The 25,770-nt window shown below is 43.5% G+C and overlaps 1 protein-coding gene across 2 annotated transcripts; it reads left to right on the forward strand.

The window, feature by feature from the left end:
* Positions 1 to 622: 622 nt before the first annotated feature.
* lpgat1 (lysophosphatidylglycerol acyltransferase 1) lies at positions 623 to 25,770 on the forward strand. 2 transcript variants are annotated; one of them, XM_029002323.1, is made up of 8 exons: positions 623 to 981; positions 1,132 to 1,361; positions 6,884 to 7,002; positions 8,384 to 8,479; positions 9,659 to 9,938; positions 16,595 to 16,718; positions 23,757 to 23,863; positions 23,996 to 25,770. In XM_029002323.1, the coding sequence occupies exons 2-8, from the start codon at positions 1,151 to 1,153 to the stop codon at positions 24,145 to 24,147; spliced, it is 1,089 nt and encodes a 362-aa protein (XP_028858156.1). In that variant the 5' UTR covers positions 623 to 981; positions 1,132 to 1,150; the 3' UTR covers positions 24,148 to 25,770. The 2 variants fall into 2 exon arrangements, with proteins under 2 accessions (XP_028858156.1, XP_028858157.1); XM_029002324.1 differs by having other exon boundaries at positions 1,136 to 1,361.

Genomic DNA, 25,770 nt, shown 5'->3' on the forward strand with positions numbered 1-25,770 from the left:
AATAAAGACCTTGAGGTGTCCTGTGGTGTCATTAGCAGCAGAGCCGTTTTCTCCCTGATGGGCGGTGAAGGCATCTGCTCTGCATATCTTCTGTCCACCAGAATCATTTGAAACTGGTCAGTGGGTACCACATTGGGCAAGATGATGAGGGTGTGGTGGCAGAATCAACATTTCGGAATGTATAAAGCAACAGTCAGATGAAGGATTGTGCAAGGTAGTGAGGAAAGGGGAAATGCTGAAGTGGCCTGAAACACACATTGTCAAGCGATAACGTTGTAAGACGGGCCATTTCAAAGATGGTTTAAAAGACTCCTTTAAAGGAATGCCACTCACAATCTGCAGCAGCAATCTAATGTTCCCTTATTGCACTAAATGGAAAGGGTGTTAGGAACTTGTTAATGTATAGGGGGTGTGGTCCCTACTAAACACGTTTATCACAGGAAACGTACCTGAGTGATCTGAGGTGGAATATAAAGCCTAGTTTAAGATCAGGTACGAGGAATGTCATTTAAGTACATTTGCGCATTTTGTATTCCTTCCCGGGTTCAGATTATTACTGCTGGGATGTAGTTTTTGATGACGAGCGTTACAGGACGCGCTGCGCATGCGCAGTGTGCGGCCCGTCACCGCTGTCGTCATTACCGAGATTCTCCTCCAGTGGCTGCATGGGGGAGATGATCGTCGCGTCGTTTATACAAACTAGCGGAGTGGCGAGCGGCTAGCAGCCCGTCCGATCACCTGGATTCCGACCATATGCATCGATTATTGAACTATTCCAGCGCCATCGACTGAGCGGCGTCCGCGGCTTCCCTCCTTTCTTCGCTTTTGATGCATCGCGCTGGAATGCGGCGCGCCAGCGAAGCGACGATGGCTCCGTGTCAGCAGGGAGACTTTTTAAACGCCTAATCACACCAGACCATCTTCATGTGACTCGCCGTCCGTCCGCCCCCCGTCCATCCATCTTCCTCGGCCAGCTCTCCGGTGAGTCGCACAAATCACGTCCCCGTCCTTGGGCTCCGGCGCTCCGGCTCCGGCTCGGGTTACGGCGGCCGGTAGCCGGCAGCTAATCGCACCGTTAGCCGCGCCGGAGTGAAGGCCTCGGACGGTCCTAACGGCTGTGTTTTGCTCCAGGCAGGCGGGGCGCAGCAGAATGGCTTCCCTCCTGCTCCTGACGGCGCTGCTGCGCTTCAGCTTCATGCTGGTGAATAACTGCGTGGCCATTCCCTCCTACTGCCTGTACCTGCTGCTCCTGCAGCCGCTCAGGGTGCTGGACCGCCGCGTCTTCTGGCGCGTCGAGGGCGTCATGTTCAAGTGGCTGCTGGCCATGGTGGCGTCCTGGGGCTGGGTGGCCGGCTACACAGGTGAGTGAAGTGACACGAAGGTGGCAGCATCTAGAAGAAGAAGATTTGACTGACTAGTTCTAATTTATGGAGCTTGATCACTATAATCAGGATATTTGTGGGGCCTGGAACGTTCCAGGTTGTCCTGTGCGGTTAATGTTTGGTGGCTCAGTAGTGGTGACGGTTGCTGATTGATTTTGTCATTCTTGTCAAGATGACCACATGTTGACCAGAAATGGCCGCCTGACGTGAACAGTCAGGTCGTGAACCTGTATGGAAAATGCGGTGCGTGGACGTACGAGACATGTCCTCTGTGGGAGCGGGCTGTGCATCGGTCAGCTTGGTCGCCTGTGCTAGTGTCCTCCCTGCCAAAGGTGACCTTCACTGCATTTTCCCCCGTCTCCGCGTAAATATGTTCCAGAAGATTATTCAGGGTGCTAGAGCTTTGGGATTCCGGGTCCCCAGCGTCGGAGCAGACCTGGGCGTGTTCTGTCTCGGTGGACCACCGTTCCTAGGATACCGGGGTTCACTGCCCGCACCTCCCATCACGACAGAGCCTGATAACTCTCTCCTGTCCCCTCGTTCTTCCTGGAGGAGTGCAAGTGGGAATAAGTTTTCATATATTCCCGGTCTCCCCAATGCTTATTCATTTGATGGGTTTTTTTATGTTGAGGTCAAACGTGAAGCACTTTTATTTTACAAAAGGAAGAATGCGTAATATTGCGAAATAGTTATTTGCATGAAATGCACATATTATTTACAGGTAAATAGTTTACAACAGCAAACAGTAAATGCTCAAGCACTTTGAACAGTGATTAAATGTGATTTGTTATATTGCAGGTTATTTTCCCCACCCACTCCATAATCACACAGTTTTTAGGTGAATAAATATGTTTATAACAGAAAACATGGAATTTAGAAAAATTAAAACTGAAAAAATAAAACTGATTTCATAGGGATGGAATTCTGGTATTCGAACCTACAACGCTGAGTGTTTGGTTCGTAAGTCAGTCTAAGTGAAGTGGTTGTCATTGTGATACACAGCACAGCACCCAGTGACACGGTGAAATGTGTCCTCTGCTTTTAACCATCACCCTTGGTGAGCAGTGGGCAGCCATGACAGGCGCCCGGGGAGCAGTGTGTGGGGACGGTGGTTTGGGACTCGAACTGGCAACCTTCTGATTAAGGGTCATCCGGTTACTCGCTAGGCCACCACTGCAGCCAATCGCTGCAACTCAGTAAATAGCGGAGCTGCGTGAGATTCCGCCCCCTCTAATACCCCACCAGCTATTCTGAGTCCAGACGTTCTGCTGCTGCGCTTTTCTTGCATGTATGTAATGTGCTTTTGATTGTTTTCTGTCTCGAGCTGGGCAATAATTAGATTTTATTGATTCATTGCAATTTTCGTCACAGCATTCCGCTCCTCCCGTTCCGAGACAGTGGTGGAAAACGTCCCACGTCTCCAAAAGTGCTTGTGTCACCTGTCAGTTGGAAGTGGTTTGGATGCCATGTCTGTTTGATTATCAGAGCATCTTTATTGCAGCATGAACCGCTCTGATTGGCTGCTGTTCTTAGATCCGTGCGTGAAACGTTGAATGTTTAACTTTCTGCTAAAAGGAACAAGAAGTGGCGGACCCACAATTCATTGCTTCAGCGAGTGGGGAAACTCCTCCGTGTGACCCCGGTCTGAGATGCTGACAGGCAACAGATATGAGCGAACATCTGGCATTTTAATGAAGGTGGAGGGAATCTGAAATTGGGGGTGTTTTTTCTATTTATTTTATTTTTTTAGGCCGCATCAACCAGTTCTTGTTTTGTTGCATTTTTAAGGTCCATTTCCTCCTTCAACTTGACTTCTTACTGAAATTCACACAAAAATCTCACTGCAGAATGGGTGGAGAGAGAGTTATTCTACAGAAGCCGGTCTGCCTACTGTACATTAACACTGCCGTTCTACCAGCTGATGTAATATGTGGAATTACTGGAAACGTAAACCTTTAATAAGAGAGAAATGACATGAAGGTGGCAGCATCTAGAAGAAGAAGATTTGACTGAGTCGTTCTTATTGAAGCAGTAATAATTTATGTAGCTTGATCACTATAATCAGGATATTTGTGGGGCCTGGAAGGTTCCGGGTTGTCCTGTGCGGTTAATGTTTGGTGGCTCAGTAGTGGTGACAGTTGCTGATTGATTTGTCATTCTTGTCAAGATGACCACATGTTGGCCAGAAATGGCCACCTGACGTGAACAGTCAGTTCGTCAGCCTATATGGAAAATGCGGTACGTGGACTTACGAGACATGTCCTCCGTGGGAGCGTGCTGTGCATCGGTCGCCTGTGCTAGTGTCCTCCCTGCCAAAGGTGACCTTCACTGCATTTTCCCCCTGTCTCCACGTAAATATGTTTTACGAGTTTATTCAGGGTGCTAGAGCTTTGGGATTCCGGGGTCCCCGGTGTCTGAGCAGACCTGGGCCTGTTCTGTCTCGGTGGACCCCCGTTCCGAGGATATGAAGAGGATCTTGTAGCGTTGGCAGGATTGGACCTGTTCAGACATTTATTCACTCATACTGATATTTGTGTGTCATTTTTACACAATAATCACGTAACTAGCTTTAATACAAATATAAAATAATTTGTATAGTTTACCTACAGAAAAAATTTGTGTGTGTGTGTGTGTGTAATTTGTATGCATTTAAATAACTTGATAAAAGACTTCAGCTGCAAAACAAATGCTGTTTAAAAAATGACCTGTTACAAGGTTTGAGATTAAAGACGTAAATCTTTTTAAGTGTATTTCTCCCAGGATAACTGAAGATTAAAATATGGTAGTGATACACGCACGCACGCACACACACACACACACACACACACACTCATATAGCATCTTGTGTTTGAGTCTGTTAAAGTGGCCTGATAAGGAGTTGAAAGGACAGGGTGGAGTTGTCTTCTTTTCTGGTCGGCTGTGGCAGTGCCGCGTTTGTCCTTGGCCCCTTTTCTTTTGTTCATCATGTAGCTTTTAGTTGCATGTGTGTCAGTTAAAGAAAGGAAGGAACATATCTAACTAGTGCGATGGGAGGAGGGCGGCTGGAAAGACCATCTTTGTTTTGCTCCAACATCACGTCTTCAACAGAAAATGGTGCTGCCAGGAAGCCGGTTCCTCCCAACAGGATGAGCAGGTCTGCTGGATGTAAATTCCGATATGCAAATATCCTGTCCTGTATTATTAGTAGACCGCAGCAAGACAAATATCTAACTGTGCATGCTGCTTGTATTGAGGGATCCATTTTTGCATTATTTTGACCTCTTTCATATGTACCTGCTTGGTTGTGTGCATTTTGCATCATAATCCAGGTGGGGATTCTGCTTCTTCTCCCTCTAATTTTACAGGTACACTGGTATTTTTGTTGCCGTTTGAGTCCTGCATGTAGCACCCCTCTACTACAACGTTTAAAGTACAATCTTCTTTCATTTGGCAGAAGCCGTTATCTACAGGAACATCCATCTGATGATTAAGATTTACAGTCAGTATAGGATGTTGCTCTCTGATGGCCTCCTTTATGAAACACGCCTACAGTAAAAAAAACGGGTGTTTTATCGTTTCATGATTTATTTCAACGTGTGTACGATACGCAGAAGTCATGGCTGCTTTCACTTCCTGTCAGTGCGGATTTGTAATGAAATATGGTATTATATTTCATTCACTAGTACCTCATGTTATTGTGTGCAGCAGTCACAGAAAATGTGCACATCCAGCATAAATGAACTCATTATTTAAGTGATAAAAACATTGTAGGTTAAATCATGAACAAGAGCGACTTAAATAAGAGTAATGACAGTCCTCATGTTCAGACATGTTATCAAACATCGCGAGCAGTCGCACACAAGCCACGGTCGCGGTACCGGATGGCAACTGGTGTTCATCTGGTTTAATACAATTAAAATTGATCAAGTTTAAATTAGTCTTTGTTCGATTAGTTAAAATATATTTAATACTTTTTAGTAATCCACGGCGTGGCCATGGTTTTAGTCGCAGGATTTATCAAGACAGACGTATGCTACACATGGATCAGCATCGCTCTGTTCTGCTCTGGTGGTTGTGGTGGTGGTGATGGAGGTTCTGCTCTGGTGGTGGTGGTGATGGAGCTTCTGCTCTGGTGGTGGTGGTGATGGAGGTTCTGCTCTGGTGGTGGTGGTGGTGGAGGTTCTGCTCTGGTGGTGGCGGTGGTTTCCTATCAGATGTCTCTAATGTTGCTGTTATAGAGATCACCCTTGCCGAGTACAGGAGAGCGTGGTCCTCTGCTTTGGACTACATTTAAAAGTGTGAATGACAAGGTTCTATCTGGTATTTTGTTGTGTGTTAATTTGGGTGGTTGTAGGTGGGGACACTACTGTCGTTCTGTGTCCACCAGGTACAGAACACATAATGGCTGGCAGTGCGACCTAATTTGTCAATGGTGCGACTAGACAACACTGGAGGTTCCGGCGTTCGGTTGCTGGCTGCTTGATGAATAGGGGATGCAAATTCAAGCCAAGAGGAAAGGGCCCAGTTCAGGCTGCCATCTGCTTTAATGAACTCTGTTCACTTCCTGCTTAGACCTGAAGGTGCCACTGAAATAAAAAGCTTATCACGATCGAGAAGTGTAGTGCTTTGAGGTTTTTGCATGGTAACGAATGAATAATATCTTTTAATTATCCAGGCACATAATTGATATAGGAAAAGGCTGATGAGGAATCTTATCCACAGGTGTTTAAAATAAGGAAGCGTAGGGCCCTATGATTTCCGCAATGCAGGAAACGCGGACTGAATCCGCTCTAAAAAGTGGAATTCTGGCTGCTGCAGCCCACTTCATGTGTTTCCTGCTGGCGGGACTTGGTCAGCAATGTCAAAGAGATCCGGACCGCTTATCCAATTGGTTTCGCGCTTATTGTGCTGAAAATTACACAAACTACAAGAGCATGCGGAGATGCATTATAATTGCGCTTATGGAAGAAACGAGTGTTGGATGAAGTTGACTGAATTCGACTCTTACTGCTAAGTTTAGATCAGATCCAAACCTAAAAAATTTTTTATGGATCGGAAGAACAAATCTTTTGTAAGAACATATATGATGACCACTTAGTCAATAACTCGGAAACAGGGAAAAGAAGCAAACTAGCATGGTTTATATTAGTTCCAGTTCATTATGCATGAAATGTACATAATGTAAATGGTTTTACAAAAGCAAACAGTAAATGCCCAAGCATTTTGTTGAATAGTGATTAAATGTGATTTGTCATATTGCAGGTTATTTTCCCCACCCACTCCACAATCACAGTTTTTAGGTGAATAAATATGTTTATAACAGAAAGAAAAAAAAACAGATTTCATAGGGCCCCTAAAAGCATAAAAGAACTCAACAGTAACAGCATTTTAAAATGTCGTGTATATATTAATGCATTAGACACATTTTGTACATATGACCATATGATGGACTGCTGGAATAGAAGGTGGATGGTTTCTATCTTCATGAGTATGTGTTTAATGTTTTTCTGTTACCTCCACAGTTACGGAATGGGGAGACGACGTCATGCCCATCTCAGAAGAAGAGGCCATGGTCATCGTCAACCATCAGGCCACAGGGGACGTCTGCACTCTTATGATGTGTTTGCAAGACAAAGGAACGGTAGGCTGGTGGGGCGATGGGACGTTTTGACAATAGCGTGGCTGCTTCGTATGCCCTTTGCACACAGTTCAACGGTCATTTCCTGTTCTGATCGTCAGACCTCGTGGGGCTTTGATATTTCCTCATAGCCTTGGCCTCTGCTTGGCTGTAAAAGGTCACCTCCACTAATGAACATTGACTGAATGGGGAACATGTTTGCTGAAGATAAGCTGGCCAAACCTTTTCTCCCACTCTGTGTGAGGTCCACGTGGGTGCCGGACAGTTCAGTAGTTAAAGGAAGATTGGTGCCTAGTGCGTAGGTGATGAGGTCGAGCGGACATGACTGAAGAGTTAGGAAGGATGGTGTATTACTTTGCAAGCTAATCTAATATAGAAAAATTACACAAACTACAAGAGCATGCCGATATGCATTATAATCGCACTTATGGAAGAAACGAGTGTTGGATGAAGTTGATGTTGATAATCACAATTCACTATTTTGCATTGAGTATCTGTGAGTGGCACCCACCCAAGTATCAGGTCTCATCCTGGCACCACTTCAAAGGCCAATTGATGCCTTCACTTAATGCAATTACAGCGTAGAAGTCCACGTCAGATCCTGCCGTCCACAAAGAGAAACGCGTCCCTTTGATCCAATTTAGTGTTTAATTGGAAAGCACTGGAAAGTGGTGGCTGCATCTAGACCTTTAGCTGCGAACTGAGCCACTCATCAGCTGTCCTCCCTCCAGGACCAAACAGTCCTTGTCCCCATTAAGCCCCTGGAGAGGCGGGCATCAGCTGCTGGCTTGCTGTTGCTCAGAGGAAAAGTGGTTGATGTCGATGACTAGATCTGACACGTGTCAAGTTCCAACAGACACATCTTCATCTCCAACTGGAGCAGACTGGCCAATGAGTGACCGCTGGGTGCGGTTTGCAGCGCTAAATGTTATGTATTCCCTTTCATTTTGTCCAGTTATTTATTAATTTGCATTTCAACTATCACTGTTGGGTATTTCTGGATCCTTCTAGAGCATGCAGTGTGGGGTTCTAGCTGCGCTCTAGTCATAGTCTGTTCTTATTAGATGGTAGCTATTTAATGCAGATCACTAGGGAGGATCAAAATATTGATTATCAATCAGTTTCTTATTTTATCAGTTCTCCGCCATCCAAGATAAATTACACATTTAGGTCATCTGGAATAATAGCATTTATCACCTGAGATGTCCTTCACAATTATGAGTCACTGAATACCCATAAGCATAATTATTCATGTTTATGCAAATTTGCACTTATTTTAAAATGATATTGATCTGTTGCCTGCTATCTTTTCAAGCGAAATCCTGTAATGCATGATTCTCAGAGAAAGCCCCCTGAAAACTGGTTGTTTTTTCCCCCCCGTCAGGTGGTGAGGAAAATGATGTGGTTGATGGACCATGTATTCAAATACACAAACTTTGGCCTGGTGTCGCTGATCCATGGGGATTTCTTTATAAGACAGGCAAGTGTTTCAATTAGTCTGTAAGTGATTCTGTTCCCAAAATGTGCCGTGTTCCCTGTTTGGTTCATGCCTTTACGCATTCACATATTGCAGTCTCCCCCTGTCTGTGCCTGCCCTGATGTGCATGCCACATGCACAACCCTCTGTCCACCACAGTGGACATGTACAATTTCACATTATTAAACACGCTGCTCACACCATCTGTCTACACAGTGGCCCAAAGGAAAACACAAATCGAGTATTCATGTGTGTACATAGAGGTTTAAAACACACACTCCTGTTCCCTTTACCAGGGAATCGACTTGACTAATTCTGAATACATGCACTACAAATGTATTTAGGATAAAGTGAGGATCATATATACACACACAGAGACAGGGATCTCTTGTATCCATCTGCCTCCATTCACTCCTCTCAAGAGAAACTTGATGCAACTCAAAAATCAATGCAACTTTCCCCCTCCTCTTCATAGAACACACACTTATTGCTAATGCCTCTTAATGTTGATTCGTCCTCATCAACCAGACGCATGATTCATTTATGGCTTTAATGCAGATTTGTTGAGCTCTTTTTCAATCTTAGGCTTCTTCACCAATATATATTGGTATACTGTGCTGCCTTATCATATGTAATAAATGAAGAACATAAAAAGAAATGTGAAAAAAAGTGGAAAGCAGACAGCATTGTGTGCTGATTATTTTGCTGTATTCATTTTAAAATGTTTCAATTCAAAATAAATGTACATCTTCAGTTTTGGTATAGCTTATGGCCTTACCACCCCGAAAAGGCCCAATCTAATCCAATAGCTGCCCACTGCTCACTAAGGGTGATTGTTAAATACAGAGGACACATTTCATTGTCACTGTGTGCTGTGCTGCATTGTTTCACACTGACAATCACTTCACTTTCAGAAGTCTGGATGCCCCTACTTTGTGGCAGTTATGGAGACTGAGATGGAGCCTTTTTGAAGAATTCAATAAACATTTTTAGTATTTTTGTATGTTTTCTTAATCAAGCTATATAATAATGCATTCACATACTTGCAGATGTGCAGTTCTGATGTAAATTATTCAGAACTTTGTGTGCTGTAGCAACATCTTGTTGCTTTGGAAAGAATCAGATTAGTGTATCAGTTCCTTTTCCTGTTTCTCATTTCCTGCTGGTGCTGTGGGCATACAGGGCAAAGCACACAGGGACAAGCAGCTGGTCTACCTGAAGGACCACCTGGACAAATACTACTGCAGCCGAGAGAGGAAGTGGATTGTTCTGTTCCCAGAGGGCGGCTTCCTGCGCAAGCGGCGGGAGACCAGCCAGGCCTACGCCAAAAAGAATGACCTGCCACACCTCACCCACGTCACCCTGCCCAGAGTGGGGGCTACACAGGTCATCCTGAAGACGCTGGCACCCCAGCTGGAGAATGGGAATGTGGGAGGTGAATCTGTGGCCGCCAGCCAGATAGGTACAAACTGCATGCATTGTCTGAACAAAGAATATATGTAAACTTGTACATGTTCATAAACCGGCAGTACATTTGTATTACTTATGTTACTACTTCTGATTAATAAGATCAGATAACATAAGGTAATCAAATAATAAAATCAGTGTAGCGTCAGTGCACAAAAGCTCGCTTTTTAGATTCCTATCGAGGACCAGCAAAATGGCCTCAATAAGAATACACAAACATGACAGAGTACTCTTATCCTATATACAACAGATTCAATAATACTAATAATTCATATCCAAAATAGCAGTTAAATTACATTTAAATATACTATAATGACATAAGTAATAGTGAAGTGAAATGTCATTATTTTTTGTTGCCATTACAGAAAGGTCATTCAGAATTTTACGAGTCTGTCTTAAGCAATCACTACTTACAGCTCACATGCACAAACATGGCTCAAGCAAACATGCCCCATGCTCCTTAAACGTGCCACAATCTTGCCTCAAACATGTCTTGTGCGCGCCCCAACAGGGGCAGTAGTTGGTCTAGTGGGCAATGAAGACCTGTAATCGAAAGGTTGCTGGTTCGATTTCCGAGCCACCAAGGTAACTCTGCTCCCCGGGCGCCCGTCATGGTGCCCACTGCTCACCAAGGGTGTGATGGTTAAATGCAGAGGACACATTTCACTATGTCACAGTGTGACATGTTGGGGCAGTGGTGGCCCGTTGGGGCAGTGGTGGCCTAGCGGTTAAGGAAGCGGTCCTGTACTCAGAAGGTTGCAGGTTCGATTCCCGATCCGCCAAGGTGCCACTGAGCAAAGCACCGTCTCCACACACTGCTCCCCGGGCGCTTGTCATGGCTGCCCACTGCTCACTCAGGGTGATGGGTTAAATGCAGAGGACAAATTTCACTGTGTGCATTGTGTGCTGTGCTGCTGTGTATCACATGTGACAATCACTTCACTTTGTACTTTGCTGTGCTTGTTGTGCTCCACAATGACAGTCACGTTCACAATTCGACATCTCTAAAAACACATGATGCTTTGTGGAAAAAAAAATCTTTTCTCGTGCGCACCCCAAAATGCCTCACAGCCCTTTCAGTGTTGATCTTCCACTCGGTGGTTCCATCTCTGCCCCCTCCCACACGCTATTAAATCATTCCCCATAATCCCAAGTCAGGAATGGAACCTATACCTGACTATCTGCTGCCCTTGTTTTTTTGCAAATGCATTTTATTTTTTGATCACCTGCCTCCTTTGCAAACTTAAATTAGACCTTATTTGGTTCTGAGTGACGTGAAGGTATGAAATATTAGACAATAGCCAGAAATCCTTCCCACGTCATTCAAATCTGGCAAGGGCAGTGATGTTCTTCTTGGAGCCACCTTTTCTGATTACACCGTTGTCTTCGTGTCATTGAATGTGCTTCAGAATGAGTGTCTGTGTTGCTCTGTGACTTTTTGCAGCCAGCAGGTTCTAAAAATGTGTGTGTACGCAGGGAGGGGGTGATTAGTTTGCTGATGGCTGGAAGCCCAGACAAGGAGGAGAAAACTGTTTGTGACCCAAAGCATTGGGCTCAGTCATGAACATGAATCATGAATGTGACTCCCTGTAATGACACCATGAAGGTTTGATGATCTAACATGGCAGAGGAACATAAACGGCATATTAAACAGTTTTAAGAATTTGATAGTGACCGTGTCTTTACACTTTAGATTATTGAACAAGAATCTCTGGATAAGTATGTAAATGTAGGACTTCACAGCCTCACACACACACACACACACACACACACACACACACACACACACACACACACACACATCACAGGATAGTGTACACCGGGGGAGGAGAAATTACCACGAGGTCATAAAATAAGGATTTATTGACCTGCACATTATTTTACTGATGTATGTAGACTGATTTCAGTAATGGGCTAATAGTTACAGAGACCATTCATGCTGAGTTGATATGCTTAACTCCCTTGGAACCTTGTGGAAAAGACTTTTATATTTTGTTTGTTCAGCGCATGACACCAGAATCTGAGAATATAGGCTTTGTATTGATAATAGTAATAATTGTCAAACTGTTCATAGGTGTGAACAAATAAACATATCCAAACTGCACAGGTTATATTATACACTGAAAATACTTTTAAACCTGTACTTGGAAGTTATTGAAATTGATCGTATAATCGATGCATTGCGATGCAGACGTGGACAGTATTGCACCAATGCAGTGCAGAACATAATTGAACATATCATAATGACATTGCTTGGTGATTTTCTGGTGCCGGTATAACCATTCTTGTTAAAAAGTAGTGGGGGCAGTGGTGGCCTAGCAGTTAAGGAAGCGTCCCCGTAATCTGAAGGTTGCCGGTTCGAATCCCGATCTGCTGAGGTGCCACTGAGCAAAGCACCGTCTCCACACACTGCTCCCCAGGCGCCTATCATGGCTACCCACTGCTCACTCAGGGTGATGGGTTAAATGCAATTTCACTGTGTGCACCGTGTGCTGTGCTGCTGTGTATCATAAATAAGTCACTTCACTTTTTTTTTTTTTTTTATATGGCCCATAATCACATACAGTATGTCTCAATGGGCTTTGACAAGCCCAGACTACCTCAAACATAAAGGAAGATTTATGAAACGGAGCATTCATATTAGGACTCTAAGACCCTACCCAGACACGAACGCTGGTCTCTAAAATAGGTTTTCGGCAAAGACTTGCTTCCACACAGGAGTGTTAACTGAAGTGTTGTAGTCCACACAGAGGCGCAGAGAACGTCCCAAACGCGGTTTTAACCCCCCTTTAATTCTCCTCCACAGTAATTTAAACATGGTGGTGTTCTCCAGCCCTGTCTCTTCATTAGAGATGTGCACCGTAGAGAGGATTTCTTGTAGTTGAACTTATCCACCATGCGTTTGAGGTTATAGGTCAGGTTGGAGGGCTGATAAGTCAGCATTTTCACATAAAAGGGCCAGATCGGACATTTCACATAAAAGGGCCATTAGAAAACCCCCATTAGAAAACCTTGTCATGAGGACGGGCCTTATATAAGCATTGATGTCAGACATTGCCTTAAAAGTAATCTAAAGCACTTTTTAGGTACACATGCTTCTATGCCCAAGGAGTCAAAGTCCAATTTTGATTACTTGTCACTTTGACATATCATGTTGGATAACCAGCGCTGCCTTCCCACTCAGACTACCTCAGAACAGCATTACATCATCTTGTTCATGTGTGAGGGACAGTCCAGGATGTGGTAGAAATTCCCAGCAGCTTTCTTCTCCCGTTTTACTTTCAGCTGAAGAGTAATTTTGTGTCTGGAAACGAGCCCTAAATACAGGATGAAGAGGAGGACCTCTCTATACAATTAATTATTTTCTTTCTCATCTTGTCTGGTCTCTCATCCATCACTGGCAGGCTTAATTGTGCCCTGTTACCAAGCATCTCCTGTCATGCAAATGACAACCGGCGAGCTAATCAATAACTCGCTCTATCTTTCTCTCTGTGGATGGGCTGTGGAGCTCAGCTCAATTCCTGCTGAAGTGGCTACATCTGCAGTCATATCTCAGCTGTAAAAACCACTTACACACCTTGTCTTCGCAACTGTGTAGGGACGGCGCAACGCTGTGAGAGCGTGCTGGTGTGAATCCGATTCTGCAGTGTGGTTCGACCAGAATCTTTGTCATATTTGTAATATTTAAAGCAAAGTGTAAAGGTTATTGAGAATTGTTTCTCTGGACAATGTGTTGGCCAAATTCAGCAATTTTGTTGGGAAATGGACAACTTCATCACCTTTTTAGAAATATCTCGATCTGTCTAGTTCTCATGATCTGCTGGGTATTGACCGTTTTCACAAATCAATGTTGTCTCCGAGAGGATCACTTCTTTTGACAACAGCCTGCTTGTAGAGAGAGTTCATTGGATTCTGGATCATTTTGTAATTAATGCTGCAAAATTGTGTAATGCCGTAGAGAGGATTCACCAGGTAACATATGTGTGTTTATATGTGTGTTTTACGGGCAAAATACTGTTTGTTCAGCGCATGACACCAAATTCTGAGAATATAGGCTTTCTGTTGATAAGTCATAATTGACAAACTGTTCATAGGTGTGAATAAATAAACAAATCCAAACTGCACAGGTTATATTAAACACTAAAAATACTTTTAAACCTGTACTTGAAGGTATAGAAATTAATCGTATAATCGATGCAACTTGGGGCAATAGAACATAACCGATCATATCATAATGACGTTTCTTGGTGAATTTCTGGTGCCGGTATAAAAATTCTTGTTAAAAAGTAGTGCCGGTAGTGACTGTGGCAGCCTGATCTGAGTACAGCGCCACTGCGCAACGCCTGGTGGCCGTGACGTATTTTCGCGCGACCAATAAAATCCAAGCGGGCGAGTTTTCTTCCTACCACTTTGAAACATACACGAAGCAGGGATGGAGCAAAAGCTGATCTGTCCAGAGATCTACAGCATGATATTATCATCTTACCAGGAGTTTAGAAAAACATAATTTATGCGCACACAGAGCGTAGCGCGTTCGGTCTCATTTTTCTACACTGAGCAGAAAAGTGGTCTGTGTTTAGTCCGTGTTCTTCTGACTCCACAGACGTCTGAACCAGGCTTTTTTTTTTCTGCCGTTATTGGCGTCAGGGGAGTGCGGACTGAACACAGAACATTTTTCTGCTCGTTGTAGCAAATCAAATGTCCACACAGTGTACAGTTATGAGGTGCCCACTAGGCCATCTATCAAGAAAAGCTTGCACATACAACCTTGCCCACGCACCATATATTCCTCACGCATCTACATACACCATATATTCCTCACACACCTACGTACAAACCTCCCGCATACACCATATATTCCTCACACACCTACGTACAAACCTCCCGCATACACCATATATTCCTCACACACCTACGTACAAACCTCCCGCATACGCCATATATTCCTCACACACCTACGTACAAACCTCCCGCATACGCCATATATTCCTCACACACCTACGTACAAACCTCCCGCATACGCCATATATTCCTCACACACCTACGTACAAACCTCCCGCATACGCCATATATTCCTCACACACCTACGTACAAACCTCCCGCATACGCCATATATTCCTCACACACCTACGTACAAACCTCCCGCATACGCCATATATTCCTCACACACCTACGTACAAACCTCCCGCATACGCCATATATTCCTCACACACCTACGTACAAACCTCCCGCATACGCCATATATTCCTCACACACCTACGTACAAACCTCCCGCATACGCCATATATTCCTCACACACCTACGTACAAACCTCCCGCATACGCCATATATTCCTCACACACCTACGTACAAACCTCCCGCATACGCCATATATTCCTCACACACCTACGTACAAACCTCCCGCATACGCCATATATTCCTCACACACCTACGTACAAACCTCCCGCATACGCCATATATTCCTCACACACCTACGTACAAACCTCCCGCATACGCCATATATTCCTCACACACCTACGTACAAACCTCCCGCATACGCCATATATTCCTCACACACCTACGTACAAACCTCCCGCATACGCCATATATTCCTCACACACCTACGTACAAACCTCCCGCATACGCCATATATTCCTCACACGGTGTGTGTGTGTGTGTGTGTGTGTGTGTGTGTGTGTGTCTTCACCCTTACTAATAGCATTAGACATACACCCTGTCCTCTGCGGGTGTGTGTGTGAGTGTTCATGATCTTCATCTGACCCTTACAATGGGCTATGTGAATGAAGATGGCGTGTGTGTGTGTGTGTGTGTGTGTGTGTGTGTGTGTGTGTGTGTGTGTGTGTGTGTGTGTGTGTGTGTGTGGCTAAAAAGCGCAGTCTTTCTTATTGGCTATTGTCTGAATAAAAGTTAACCGAGATTTGTTGTGCTCCCTGGCTTTTTTTTCCCCATCTACTCTCCTTTCTCATCTCGCTGTTGTCCTGCATATTTCTGCACATTTCAGCCACCTCCGAGACATTGATGTAAATGACCGGGACCTTAATTATAGTTGGAATGGCTAGAGGTCAGTGACAAAAGGATTTAAACTCTGTCACTGAGCTGATTTATAAACCTGTTCAAACTGTTCAACAGGAAGTGGTATCGGGGTGTGATGATGCTGTGGTAGTAGTCACAAATACATTGTATCTTTACATTTACATTTTTACATTTACACCATTGCTGGTGTGTCAGTGTCTTGATGATGATATGATGCAAGGGACAACTAACAATAAACTTAAAGTGCAGGTTTTCAGAAGGTTAATAGGCTGGTTATTTATGAATTATGGTTAAATTAATAATTATAAAGTGCATGCACTATAGGGTCTATTTCATGCTTTTTAAATGCTGTAACTTGTGAATTAATGCCCACATGCAGATGCTTGGAAGTTTCTGTTCTTATTTTCTTGTCTCTAGTCAAGCAGAGACTTGGTTCTAGTGTAGGTGACCTCAGAGCGTGTGTGTGTGTCTACAAATGAGTGTGAGAACATGATTACTGGAATGGCCAGATACTGTCCCTGACTGCACATTATTACTGGTTGTCACTCATGCCTGCCTATCGTTTCTGTATCTTCTGTGTGTTCCCAGTTTGAAGTGCTGTCCTTCCTTTCTGTGCAGGGAAAGCCAGGGGTCTGCAGTGGGTGATAGACGTGACCATAGGCTACTCCCAAGCCAAGCCTATGGACATCCAGACATGGATCTTTGGCTACAAACAACCAACAGTCACACACGTGCACTACCGGTATGTAGCTCCTCCCATCCTGCCCTCAGTTGCGCACGTGCATTACATATACATTTTCAGCATTTACCAGACGCCCTTATCCAGAGCAACTTACAATCAGTAGTTACAGGGACAGTCCCCCACTGGAGACACTCAGGGTTAAGTGTCTTGCTGAGGGACACCGTGGAAGTAAGTGGGATTTGAACCTGGGTCTTGTGGTTCATAGATGAGTGTGTTACCCACTAGGCTACTACCACCGCATTACTGGTATGTAGCTCCTCCCATCCTGCCCACATTTGCCAACTTCCCAAATGTAAGATGACCCCTCATCTTTCAGATGTATTTTGTTCGGATCTATGTATGTTATGTAATACTTCTGTGTAAGTGAATAGTTAAGATCATTTCTTTCGGCCACGTGTTGTGCTGCTTCTCTTGGCATATTCCTTTTTATTTATTTATTTTTTACAAACGTTGCTGGCCTAATTATGTCAGACTGCACTTTCTTTATAAGCTACCTTGTTAATTGCTCTGCCTTTGTAGTGAAGATCTTCTCTAATTGGGCTTCGTTCAGGTTTGCCAGTAAATAGATGAAATTGCGGTTTGCTCTCCATGTCTGGTTACCCATCCCACCTTTCTGTTTTGTTGGTGCAGTCTATTTTTGTTCATTAGCTGTAAACTCATATGTGAATGTGATCAGTTATCACACAATGTCAAGTTTTCCATTTTTAACACCTTTGCATCTTTAGGACTCTTAATGTATTAGTTACATGTAGTTATGGATTATTGAACAAGGAGTAGATATTAAACATGCGGCAGCGAGGTTGCTGAAACATTGCTGAGTTACTGACTAGAGGAGCAGAGATCAAATTGGACTTTTGTGACATGGAGTGGAGCATTTAGCTGAAGTTTGACTTTACAGTGTGGAGTTTCCTGTTTTAAATCCCTGCATGGATTATATATCCAGAGTGTAGAGTATTTTAGGATTTTCTTTCCTATAATACAGAATAGACAGACAGGAATTGAGCCATAAATGACGCTGTTCCACTCTATTCACTCCTTGTTCATAATCTCATTTTAAGATGTGGATGTGGATCTGTGTTATTTGATATTATTTGATATTTGTATTGATTATGGTTAGTTTTTGTTTTTTGGGCTTTCTGTCCTGCTTTTGGTTGCCTTGTGTTACCCTGGTGCAGCTCAGATGGAATTTCATGCCATGAAGAGATGATAAGTGACCCAACTTCCTCTCGGCAGCATGACTCTGGGCTCATTAGGAGGGTAATTAAAAGCCCACCATGGCTTTAGATATAATGCTATGGTTAGCAGCTCTGAATGTGGTGTGGCAAAATTCCACTCAGGTGTACAAATCACACTCACCCTTATAATTTTGAATAGTGTTGTGTCCACAGTTGTTTAAAAATGTCATTTTCTGCTCATTCATGTAATATCTTGGTGTGAAGTAACTTCCTATCTAATCACACAGCGTCTTGCATGTATCCTTCTCACTTTCTTTTCCAAAATCCCTCCAAGACGGAAGGATTTAACATCCAGCTTTAACATTTTCTGCATTGCCTAGAACAGAACAGTAGTTCATATCCTGTTCTTTACTTCTGTTAATGTCAGAGAAACGTGTTTTTTTTTTTTTTTTTTTTTTTTTTTTTTTTACATTTGAAGTGAAAGTCAAGTGACTTGTCATTGTGAAACACTGCAGCACAGCACACAGTGACACGGTGAAATGTGTCCTCTGTATTTAACCATCACCCTTGGTGACAGTGGGCAGCCGGGACAGGCGCCCGTTGAGCAGTGTGTGGGGATGGTGCATTGATGAACGGGACCTCAGTGGCACCTTGGCGGTTTCCGGATTCGAACCATTTGATTACGAGTCCAATTCCATACCACTAGGCCACCACTACCTTCAGAATTATTCAGAATAACTGAACTCATTCCCCTGTCCCTGCATTTTTAGAACAGGTCAGAAATGGAGGAATCTGGCTGCTGAAACATGCAACCCCATGTGTTCATGCTCTCTGCATGTGGGACGTGTATCGAACATAGCATCTGACTACCTGGAGCACGATTTCTAGCAGTTCTAGTCCCGGCAAGACTCACCGGTGGGGTCATCATGAGTCTGCAGAGCTCAGTAGATGCGGTCACCGTTGTCACAATGCGCTGCCCTTAGCAGGCAGACAGAGACGGCAGCTGGCTGAGTCGGTAGGTGCCATCTCTACAGAGGGATTAACCTGCTTTCTGCTGATGAGCTGGGGCGGGGCTGCTGAGGATGAATCAGATTTGCTTCATTAAAAAGGGGGGGACTCCGGTCACCTGGGTGTGCGGAATGAACGGATCCCCCTGTAGAAACTGAAGTCGCCGTATCTCTGCAACTTGATGAAGCTGTGCGTGCGTCTGCTGCACCTATAATGTTTCCTGTTTTCCAGGTGTGAGTGTGTGTTGCTGAGCCTTCTCACTTTTCCCACCTGAGTAACATTTGGCCACAGGAGACGCAGCTCGCAGGAAACCCGAGATGAATTGACAGAGCCGGGGGGTTTGGTGCGGTAATCCTGCTGCTGCTGAGTAATTTGTATCGGAGGCTCTGGACGTGGCAGATGTGTCTGTGGACGCAGCGGAAATACAGAGAAACTTTCTCAGCTCTTTCCTTTGAGCTTTTTCTCGCTGCTGTGTGCAAGAAAGCCTTGTGATTTATGTCCCTGATGCCAGACGTGCCGGGTCATCAGCTTGCATGCGCAGTGTGGGCTGCACACCTGCCGGGGCTTGAAGAAAAGTCTGAGTCTGCAGCGTTGTCACCCTCCAGTTCTCCTGTTGTCCTGATATACTGGGTGTGTGCTTCAGGTCTTTGTGTCTGCAGTCTAGAAGGAGCTGTGAGGGTGTTAGTCTCCAGGAACTCTGAGTTGGGGTTAAAAGATGATAATGGTTGTCTGCATTTATTTCTTCATTACAAATCTCCAAACGTCCAAAGCAAATAAAGCAGCCAATCCCCAATTCCAGTCCTGAAGTGTTCTGGACCGCTATGTAAATTTATTCAGCAGCCCATTGTGAATGGGATGTCATTGGTTAGACATTAAAGACATGTGTGGTGCACACCTTCCTCCCTGAATCTATACCATCTAGCTCTATGAAATGGTTAACGGCATGACTGATGTTGGGGTGAAGGACTGCTTGTCTGTGTTTCTCACCTTCAGCCGTTACTGGAACTGGACCAGTCTACCATGTCTGCACTGTGTTGTACAGGTTTTTTTCACTTCCTCTTTAAGGAATTTGGTGTCAACTTTGGATCCAGGTCTGAAAAGCGGATTCACCCATCCGGTGCCCTCAATCAGAATAAACTGGATTAGACTACCTGGTATTGGAATATTTTACTATTGGATCAACTGTATATTTTGGAATATTTTGTCAATTGGATAAATCATACTTTTTAAACAACTGTCAATCATGTGTTCTGCAACATGAAAGACCTCTTAAAATGAGCAAGCAGTTTGCTTCCTCACAAAAATGGTTTTTATTCAGACAGATATCAAAAAAACAAGTAACCCTGGCCACACCCATTCAAATGTCAAAGGACATTTCTCTGTTATTTCTGAGTACTTTTGTAAAATCTGTTGGTGTATGGTGTATTTGGGATTAGAAGTGTTCATCATATTTTTAAATCCTGTGTCCTGTGGGCACCTGTCTGTGATGAGCATGTACTGTGGGGAAGAAAAAATGCTGATTTGTTTAGCTAATGCTATAATATCACCCTAAATCTAAATATAGATTGATCCAACAGTTGTATTTATTATTACTACCGTATGTGTGTTTTGAGATGTAACCTTTGGTGACTAATTAAAGGAAGCCTTGAGACAAAGAATACATCATATATCAAATATATCAAGTGAATTGAATAATCTTACTCGGGGTGGTAGTAGCCTAGTGGATAACACACTTGCCTATGAAATCCCACTTACTACCATTGTGTCCCTGAGCAAGACACTTAACCCTGAGTTGCTCCAGGGGGGACCGTCCCTGTAAATACTTGATTGTAAGTCGCTCTGGATAAGTGCGTCTGATAAATGATGTAAATTTCAGCCCTAAATTTAACCAAACCAATTAAGGTCATCTCTCCTGACCCCTGTTTCTTAGTATGAGGAGGGGAAGAAAAGACTAATACCAATCTGGGTTTAGAGGAGTATTATTTAGCCACACCCATCAATTCGATTATAAGGAGGTGTCCCTGGTGAAATGGGTTCAGGGTCATGTGCCGATTATCAGTTTATTGCCGGGAAACAACTGAACAAAGTTCACTTTAGTTAACAGATGACCCGACACAGACATACCAGGCTGAGGACAGGCTCTCTTTCAAACCCTGTTTAATTATTACCTGATCTCTCTTATCTCTCATATAGAAATGTTAATGCATAACTCTTTACTGAATGAAATGTTACAGTAAAACCAGGATGGTTTTATCATGGGCCATGTGGCAACATGAAATACACACTTCACGATCACCTACAAATATATCAACATAAAGCAACAAAGAACATACATGGATCAACATGCAGAAAACATCAGACTACATTAAGCTTGTTACGATACTGAAATTTTAAACTAATTACTGATCCTGATTTTCAGAAAAATAGGGGGAGGAAAAAAATTAATAAACTAATGAATGAAAAATGTATTTTAATGTTTTTGAGCCAAATGAAAAAAACACTCCTCACTTCTCAAGATAAGATAAAGATGATCCTTTATTAGTCCCACAAGTAGGAAATTTGCATTGTCATGGCAGAAAGTAGACTACAAGATAAGAGCAGCAAAAAATAAGAGACCATATTTCAACTATATAATCTAGTTCTGGTGGAAGTAGTCTGGGGGGAAAAAACAGTGGATGTGAGTTTTAAAAATATCAGTATATTCATAAAAATTAATTTGTGAGTGTCTGTATATATAGAATATATATAGTGCCAATTCCTCTTCTTAACACATATTGCACATAAATACATATTGTGCGTGTTGAGCAATTAGAGCCGTAAACGAGCCTGAAAAGTTAGGCCTGACTGCCCCGACAATTACAGGTTTTTAAAAGCCTGTCATATAAGCAATATTTTCCGATTCACCACCTCAGGAGAATTGCAAATCAAATGAATATTTTATTTAAACATGTGCATTTATGAAATTCATGTTTGCTGACCAATTATTTACCCCGCAAGCTTGACCCAATCTTGACTAAAATACTTCCAGACGGTAGCAAGCTTGTTTTGTGTGTCTTCTGGTCCTCCAGGTAGTCTGGGGAGGGGTTTTCTGTAGTCTGCTGGCAAATTCCGTGCACTATGAGATGCAAATCTTGAAATTGAGTATCGAGAACAGTGTTAATTGGTTTCAAAATCTTTTTTTTTTTTTTTTTGACTACCCTAGACTACGTACATATCTGACCCATTCATGAAAAACAGAGCTGCATATCCTTATGAACATAAAAAAAGAATCATGGAATTGTCCTGGCTGGGGCCGCTCCAGGCGTGTTGCTTTACCCCGGTGTCCATGTTAATGTCTTCTGATGAAACAGGAGACTGCCACCGCGACTCTGGACACCGTAGGTTTCAGGTTGATGGCAGAGGTCTCTGCCAAGTGGGTTAGGGCGGTGTCAACCGGGACTGTACTTCCCTGGCACCTGACCAGCTTCCTTCTGCCTTGAGTAGATGTTGCCGTGTATGCATCTAAATTACTGCATAAATACTTTTCAAATTTTGTAGAAAAAAATATATATATTATTGCAGCAGCACAGGAGACACATGTTGGATGTAAACACAGGACTGATGCCACCTCAAGCGAAAGGAGGAAATGTCCTTCCTCTTTCCTGCTGGTTTAATGGATGGAGGGGATAATTTCCCTCCTCGTGGCGGAGTGCCAGGATGGTGACGTCGCCACAGCGGTGCACTTGAAGAGCACACTTTGTCATTGCGTTACCACCACCATTGTCTCGGGTGTTCACCATCAGCAGAATCTCTTTCTTCTGCAGCCCCTTCACATGTTGAACCAGGGGATGCACCAGGTTCAGTCAGCAGATCCTTCAGAAGCAAAGCAGGGTCAATCCGGTTCCTAATCTGGTCAATGTCATTCAGTGTCATTCAGCATCAGCTGGTCACATGACCATGTATAATATGGTTTAACTTAGCCTTTTTTAATATTTAAATTTATTTTATTATTTTATTTGCAGGATTAGTTTAATTCTAACTTCCTTTATAATTCATGTACTTGTTTTTTGCAGACATAATCTGCATTTTAGTATGTTTTCATGATGGGAGACTAACTCCAGAGTCCTCTTCTTAACCTGGCCTGATGGATGAAGGTTCAGATCTCGTCAGATGTTACTTTGACCTTTGCCATTTTGTGTGGCAGAGTGTCCTCTGTGTTCCACAACTCTGATAAACACAGCAGAAATAGCTCAACTGTCTCACGAGAAGACTCCTACCCCAACCCCCGATCAGGTTCTGTCACACCGTTGCCGCTCACCTACAATGATGTCAGAGAAGTTGGCCGACTGTACGGACGGGGAAGCCATTGATGTTGTGCAGCAGGTAGATGTTCTTATGGAAGGTTCATCATCGTTAGTGCGTCACAGTATTGGGGGTGGTGTTGGATGTGGGTTCTGTGTATAGAGGAGTTATGGGCTTGTACCCTTGACTCAGTCTGAAGGTGATAAGCCGCTGCTCGCTGTGCCCCCTGCTGGCCAGAGTCAGACATCTTTTTTGAACCACATGGATGCAGTCAGTTCTTGCCAATTTCAAAGAAAGTGGAAAATAAATATGTGTGTGAGCATGTCTGATCATCCTTATTAGTACATGGACAGTGGTTACTATTTTATTATCATCGTATGTAACATGACGATAATGTTAATTTCTGATGGTTTATTCAGAATTTTTAAAGGTTTATCTGCTCACAACATTTGTTTTTATCCCTAAATAACTGTATAATTTGCTCATCTCTGTTCAGCGGACCACCATATCAATAAGATGCTGAGTAGTTTGGCTGCTGTAAAATTGCTGGATGTTTTTGGATGTTTCCTGTCAGGATCTACCCCATAAAGGATGTTCCTGTAGAGTCTGAGGCTCTGACAGACTGGCTGTACAAGCGCTTTGTAGAGAAGGAGGAGCTGTTGAACCACTTCTATGAAACAGGTGAGTGTGCCTACCAATGACCTCCCCCTAACCTGCACACTACAAGTCTGGCTTTACTTCGTTTAATATGAGCCTTAAACAAGGGATGATTGTGCATATGTTAATGCTGTTACCGTTCCTCCCTTTCCACAGGAAGCTTCCCACCATCCAAAGGCCAGACACAAGCCGTGTCCAGGCGGATGACTCTTGACCCGGTGTGGCTCTGCTTCATCCAGTCTTGGGCCTTCGCGTCTGGCTACATGTGGTACAGCGTCCTGCAGTACGTCTACTGCTGGTTCTTCTGAGCGTGCTGACGGGAGAAGGAGGATGAGGAGTTGACGCTGCGGGGTTGGCTGGACCTTCGGACTGCCACCTTTTCTTTTTTAACACTCAATAATATGGAGGATTTTTATTGTTATTATTGTCCCTTTTTTATATCCAAGAACAGGTGAACCACAGATACAGTCAGTGGTGCTGCGGCCCGTCCCTCCACCGTGTTTACTTCAACTCGTCTACATTCATTTAGAACCAAAACGAGGCTCTGCATCATTTCAGAGTGGATTTTCCCTCCTTGCTGTGTGTTTGATGGAAGGAAGGCTGAGACGTTCAGACCCTCCTCCAGTTTACGTTGCACTGTGGTCCCATGATGCTCAAGCCACGCGGTTCCTCTGATGTCACCGCTTTTACGTTTCTTTCCTTTGTCCTCACGAACGTATTTTTTGTTCAGTGTTTTTAGAGATTTGACTGAGCCACATTTGGACTGTCACGTCTATACCTTGTCATTGTCATTGTTTGTTGGGCGGGGGTGACATGTTCTGGCCAAGTGAGTCCCTGTGAATTGAGAAGACGGACGCAACTGTGGAGGTTCCCTGCCTGGAAGAAGACCTTCCCACCATTAAGCCAGACTTCTAACACACATCTTCCACCATTGTTCAGTCCCTCTGCTGCATTGTCTCGATGTAGGGCTTTACTTTATTTTCTCTCCAAAACTTCGCCCTGTCGGACCGTTTTAAGCCATATGCTCTGCGTCTGAAGACTGAGGGGAGGTACCTGGTCAATGATGACTTTCTTGCAGAACACAGTCCTGAAAATAAAACTTCACGCCCATTGGTGTCATTATTGTACATTGACAGCAAAACCTGACTGTAGTAAGTGTGCATTTTTTTTTTTTTTTTTTTAATAAATATAATTAGTCAGGTTGCATCAAGAGTATTTTTTGGGAAATCACTTAGTCATCTAGATTTTATTTCATTTTAAAATATCTATTGTCCTTACAGTCATCGTGTTTAATCTTGTACATAACCAGACTCTGAAAATTACTGCCGTACAGTTTCTGTAATAAGTTGTTCAAAATGATGAATGTGGGGAAATGTTTCCGTGAACAAGAAGAAGACCTGCCATGTTCTCAATGTTCTCATTCCCTGTTTACTCCTTGACCTGGAACTGTATATGTTCTTCATTTCAAAGTCAAACAGGAAAAAAAAAGTGTGTGAGTGAGTTTAAAAAAAAAAAAAGAAAAATCATAAAAATAAAAAAAGCGACATCTCCTTCTCCCACTGAACAGTCCAGGCCTGCGGTCCAGCAATAATGCAACAATACAGGGGTGCTGGGCAAGTGCTCCTCACTGGAACGGGACCATAATTCCTCGGGGTCTCTGTGTGTGTCTGTTTCTCAGTATGTGATGAGGGAGTTTCAGGTTCCTCCGCTGTTCGTATTGAGTCCCGCTCTGGGTGTCGCAGGACAGGAAATAAAGGCATTTTGTTTCATTTTTTCCATGTCTTCGTTACAGGGATGGTGGGAAGGGGGAAAATTCAGAGTTTGACAACTGCTGTAGATCAGAACTTTTTTCAACTGCTCCCCTTAGCAATCCAGCCATTTAACAGCTCTGAAATACATTTGATGGAATAAACATGATAAACTCCATCTTT

This window comes from Denticeps clupeoides, chromosome 14, assembly GCF_900700375.1.
Source record: "Denticeps clupeoides chromosome 14, fDenClu1.1, whole genome shotgun sequence".
In the NCBI taxonomy this organism is placed as follows: Eukaryota; Metazoa; Chordata; class Actinopteri; order Clupeiformes; family Denticipitidae; genus Denticeps; species Denticeps clupeoides.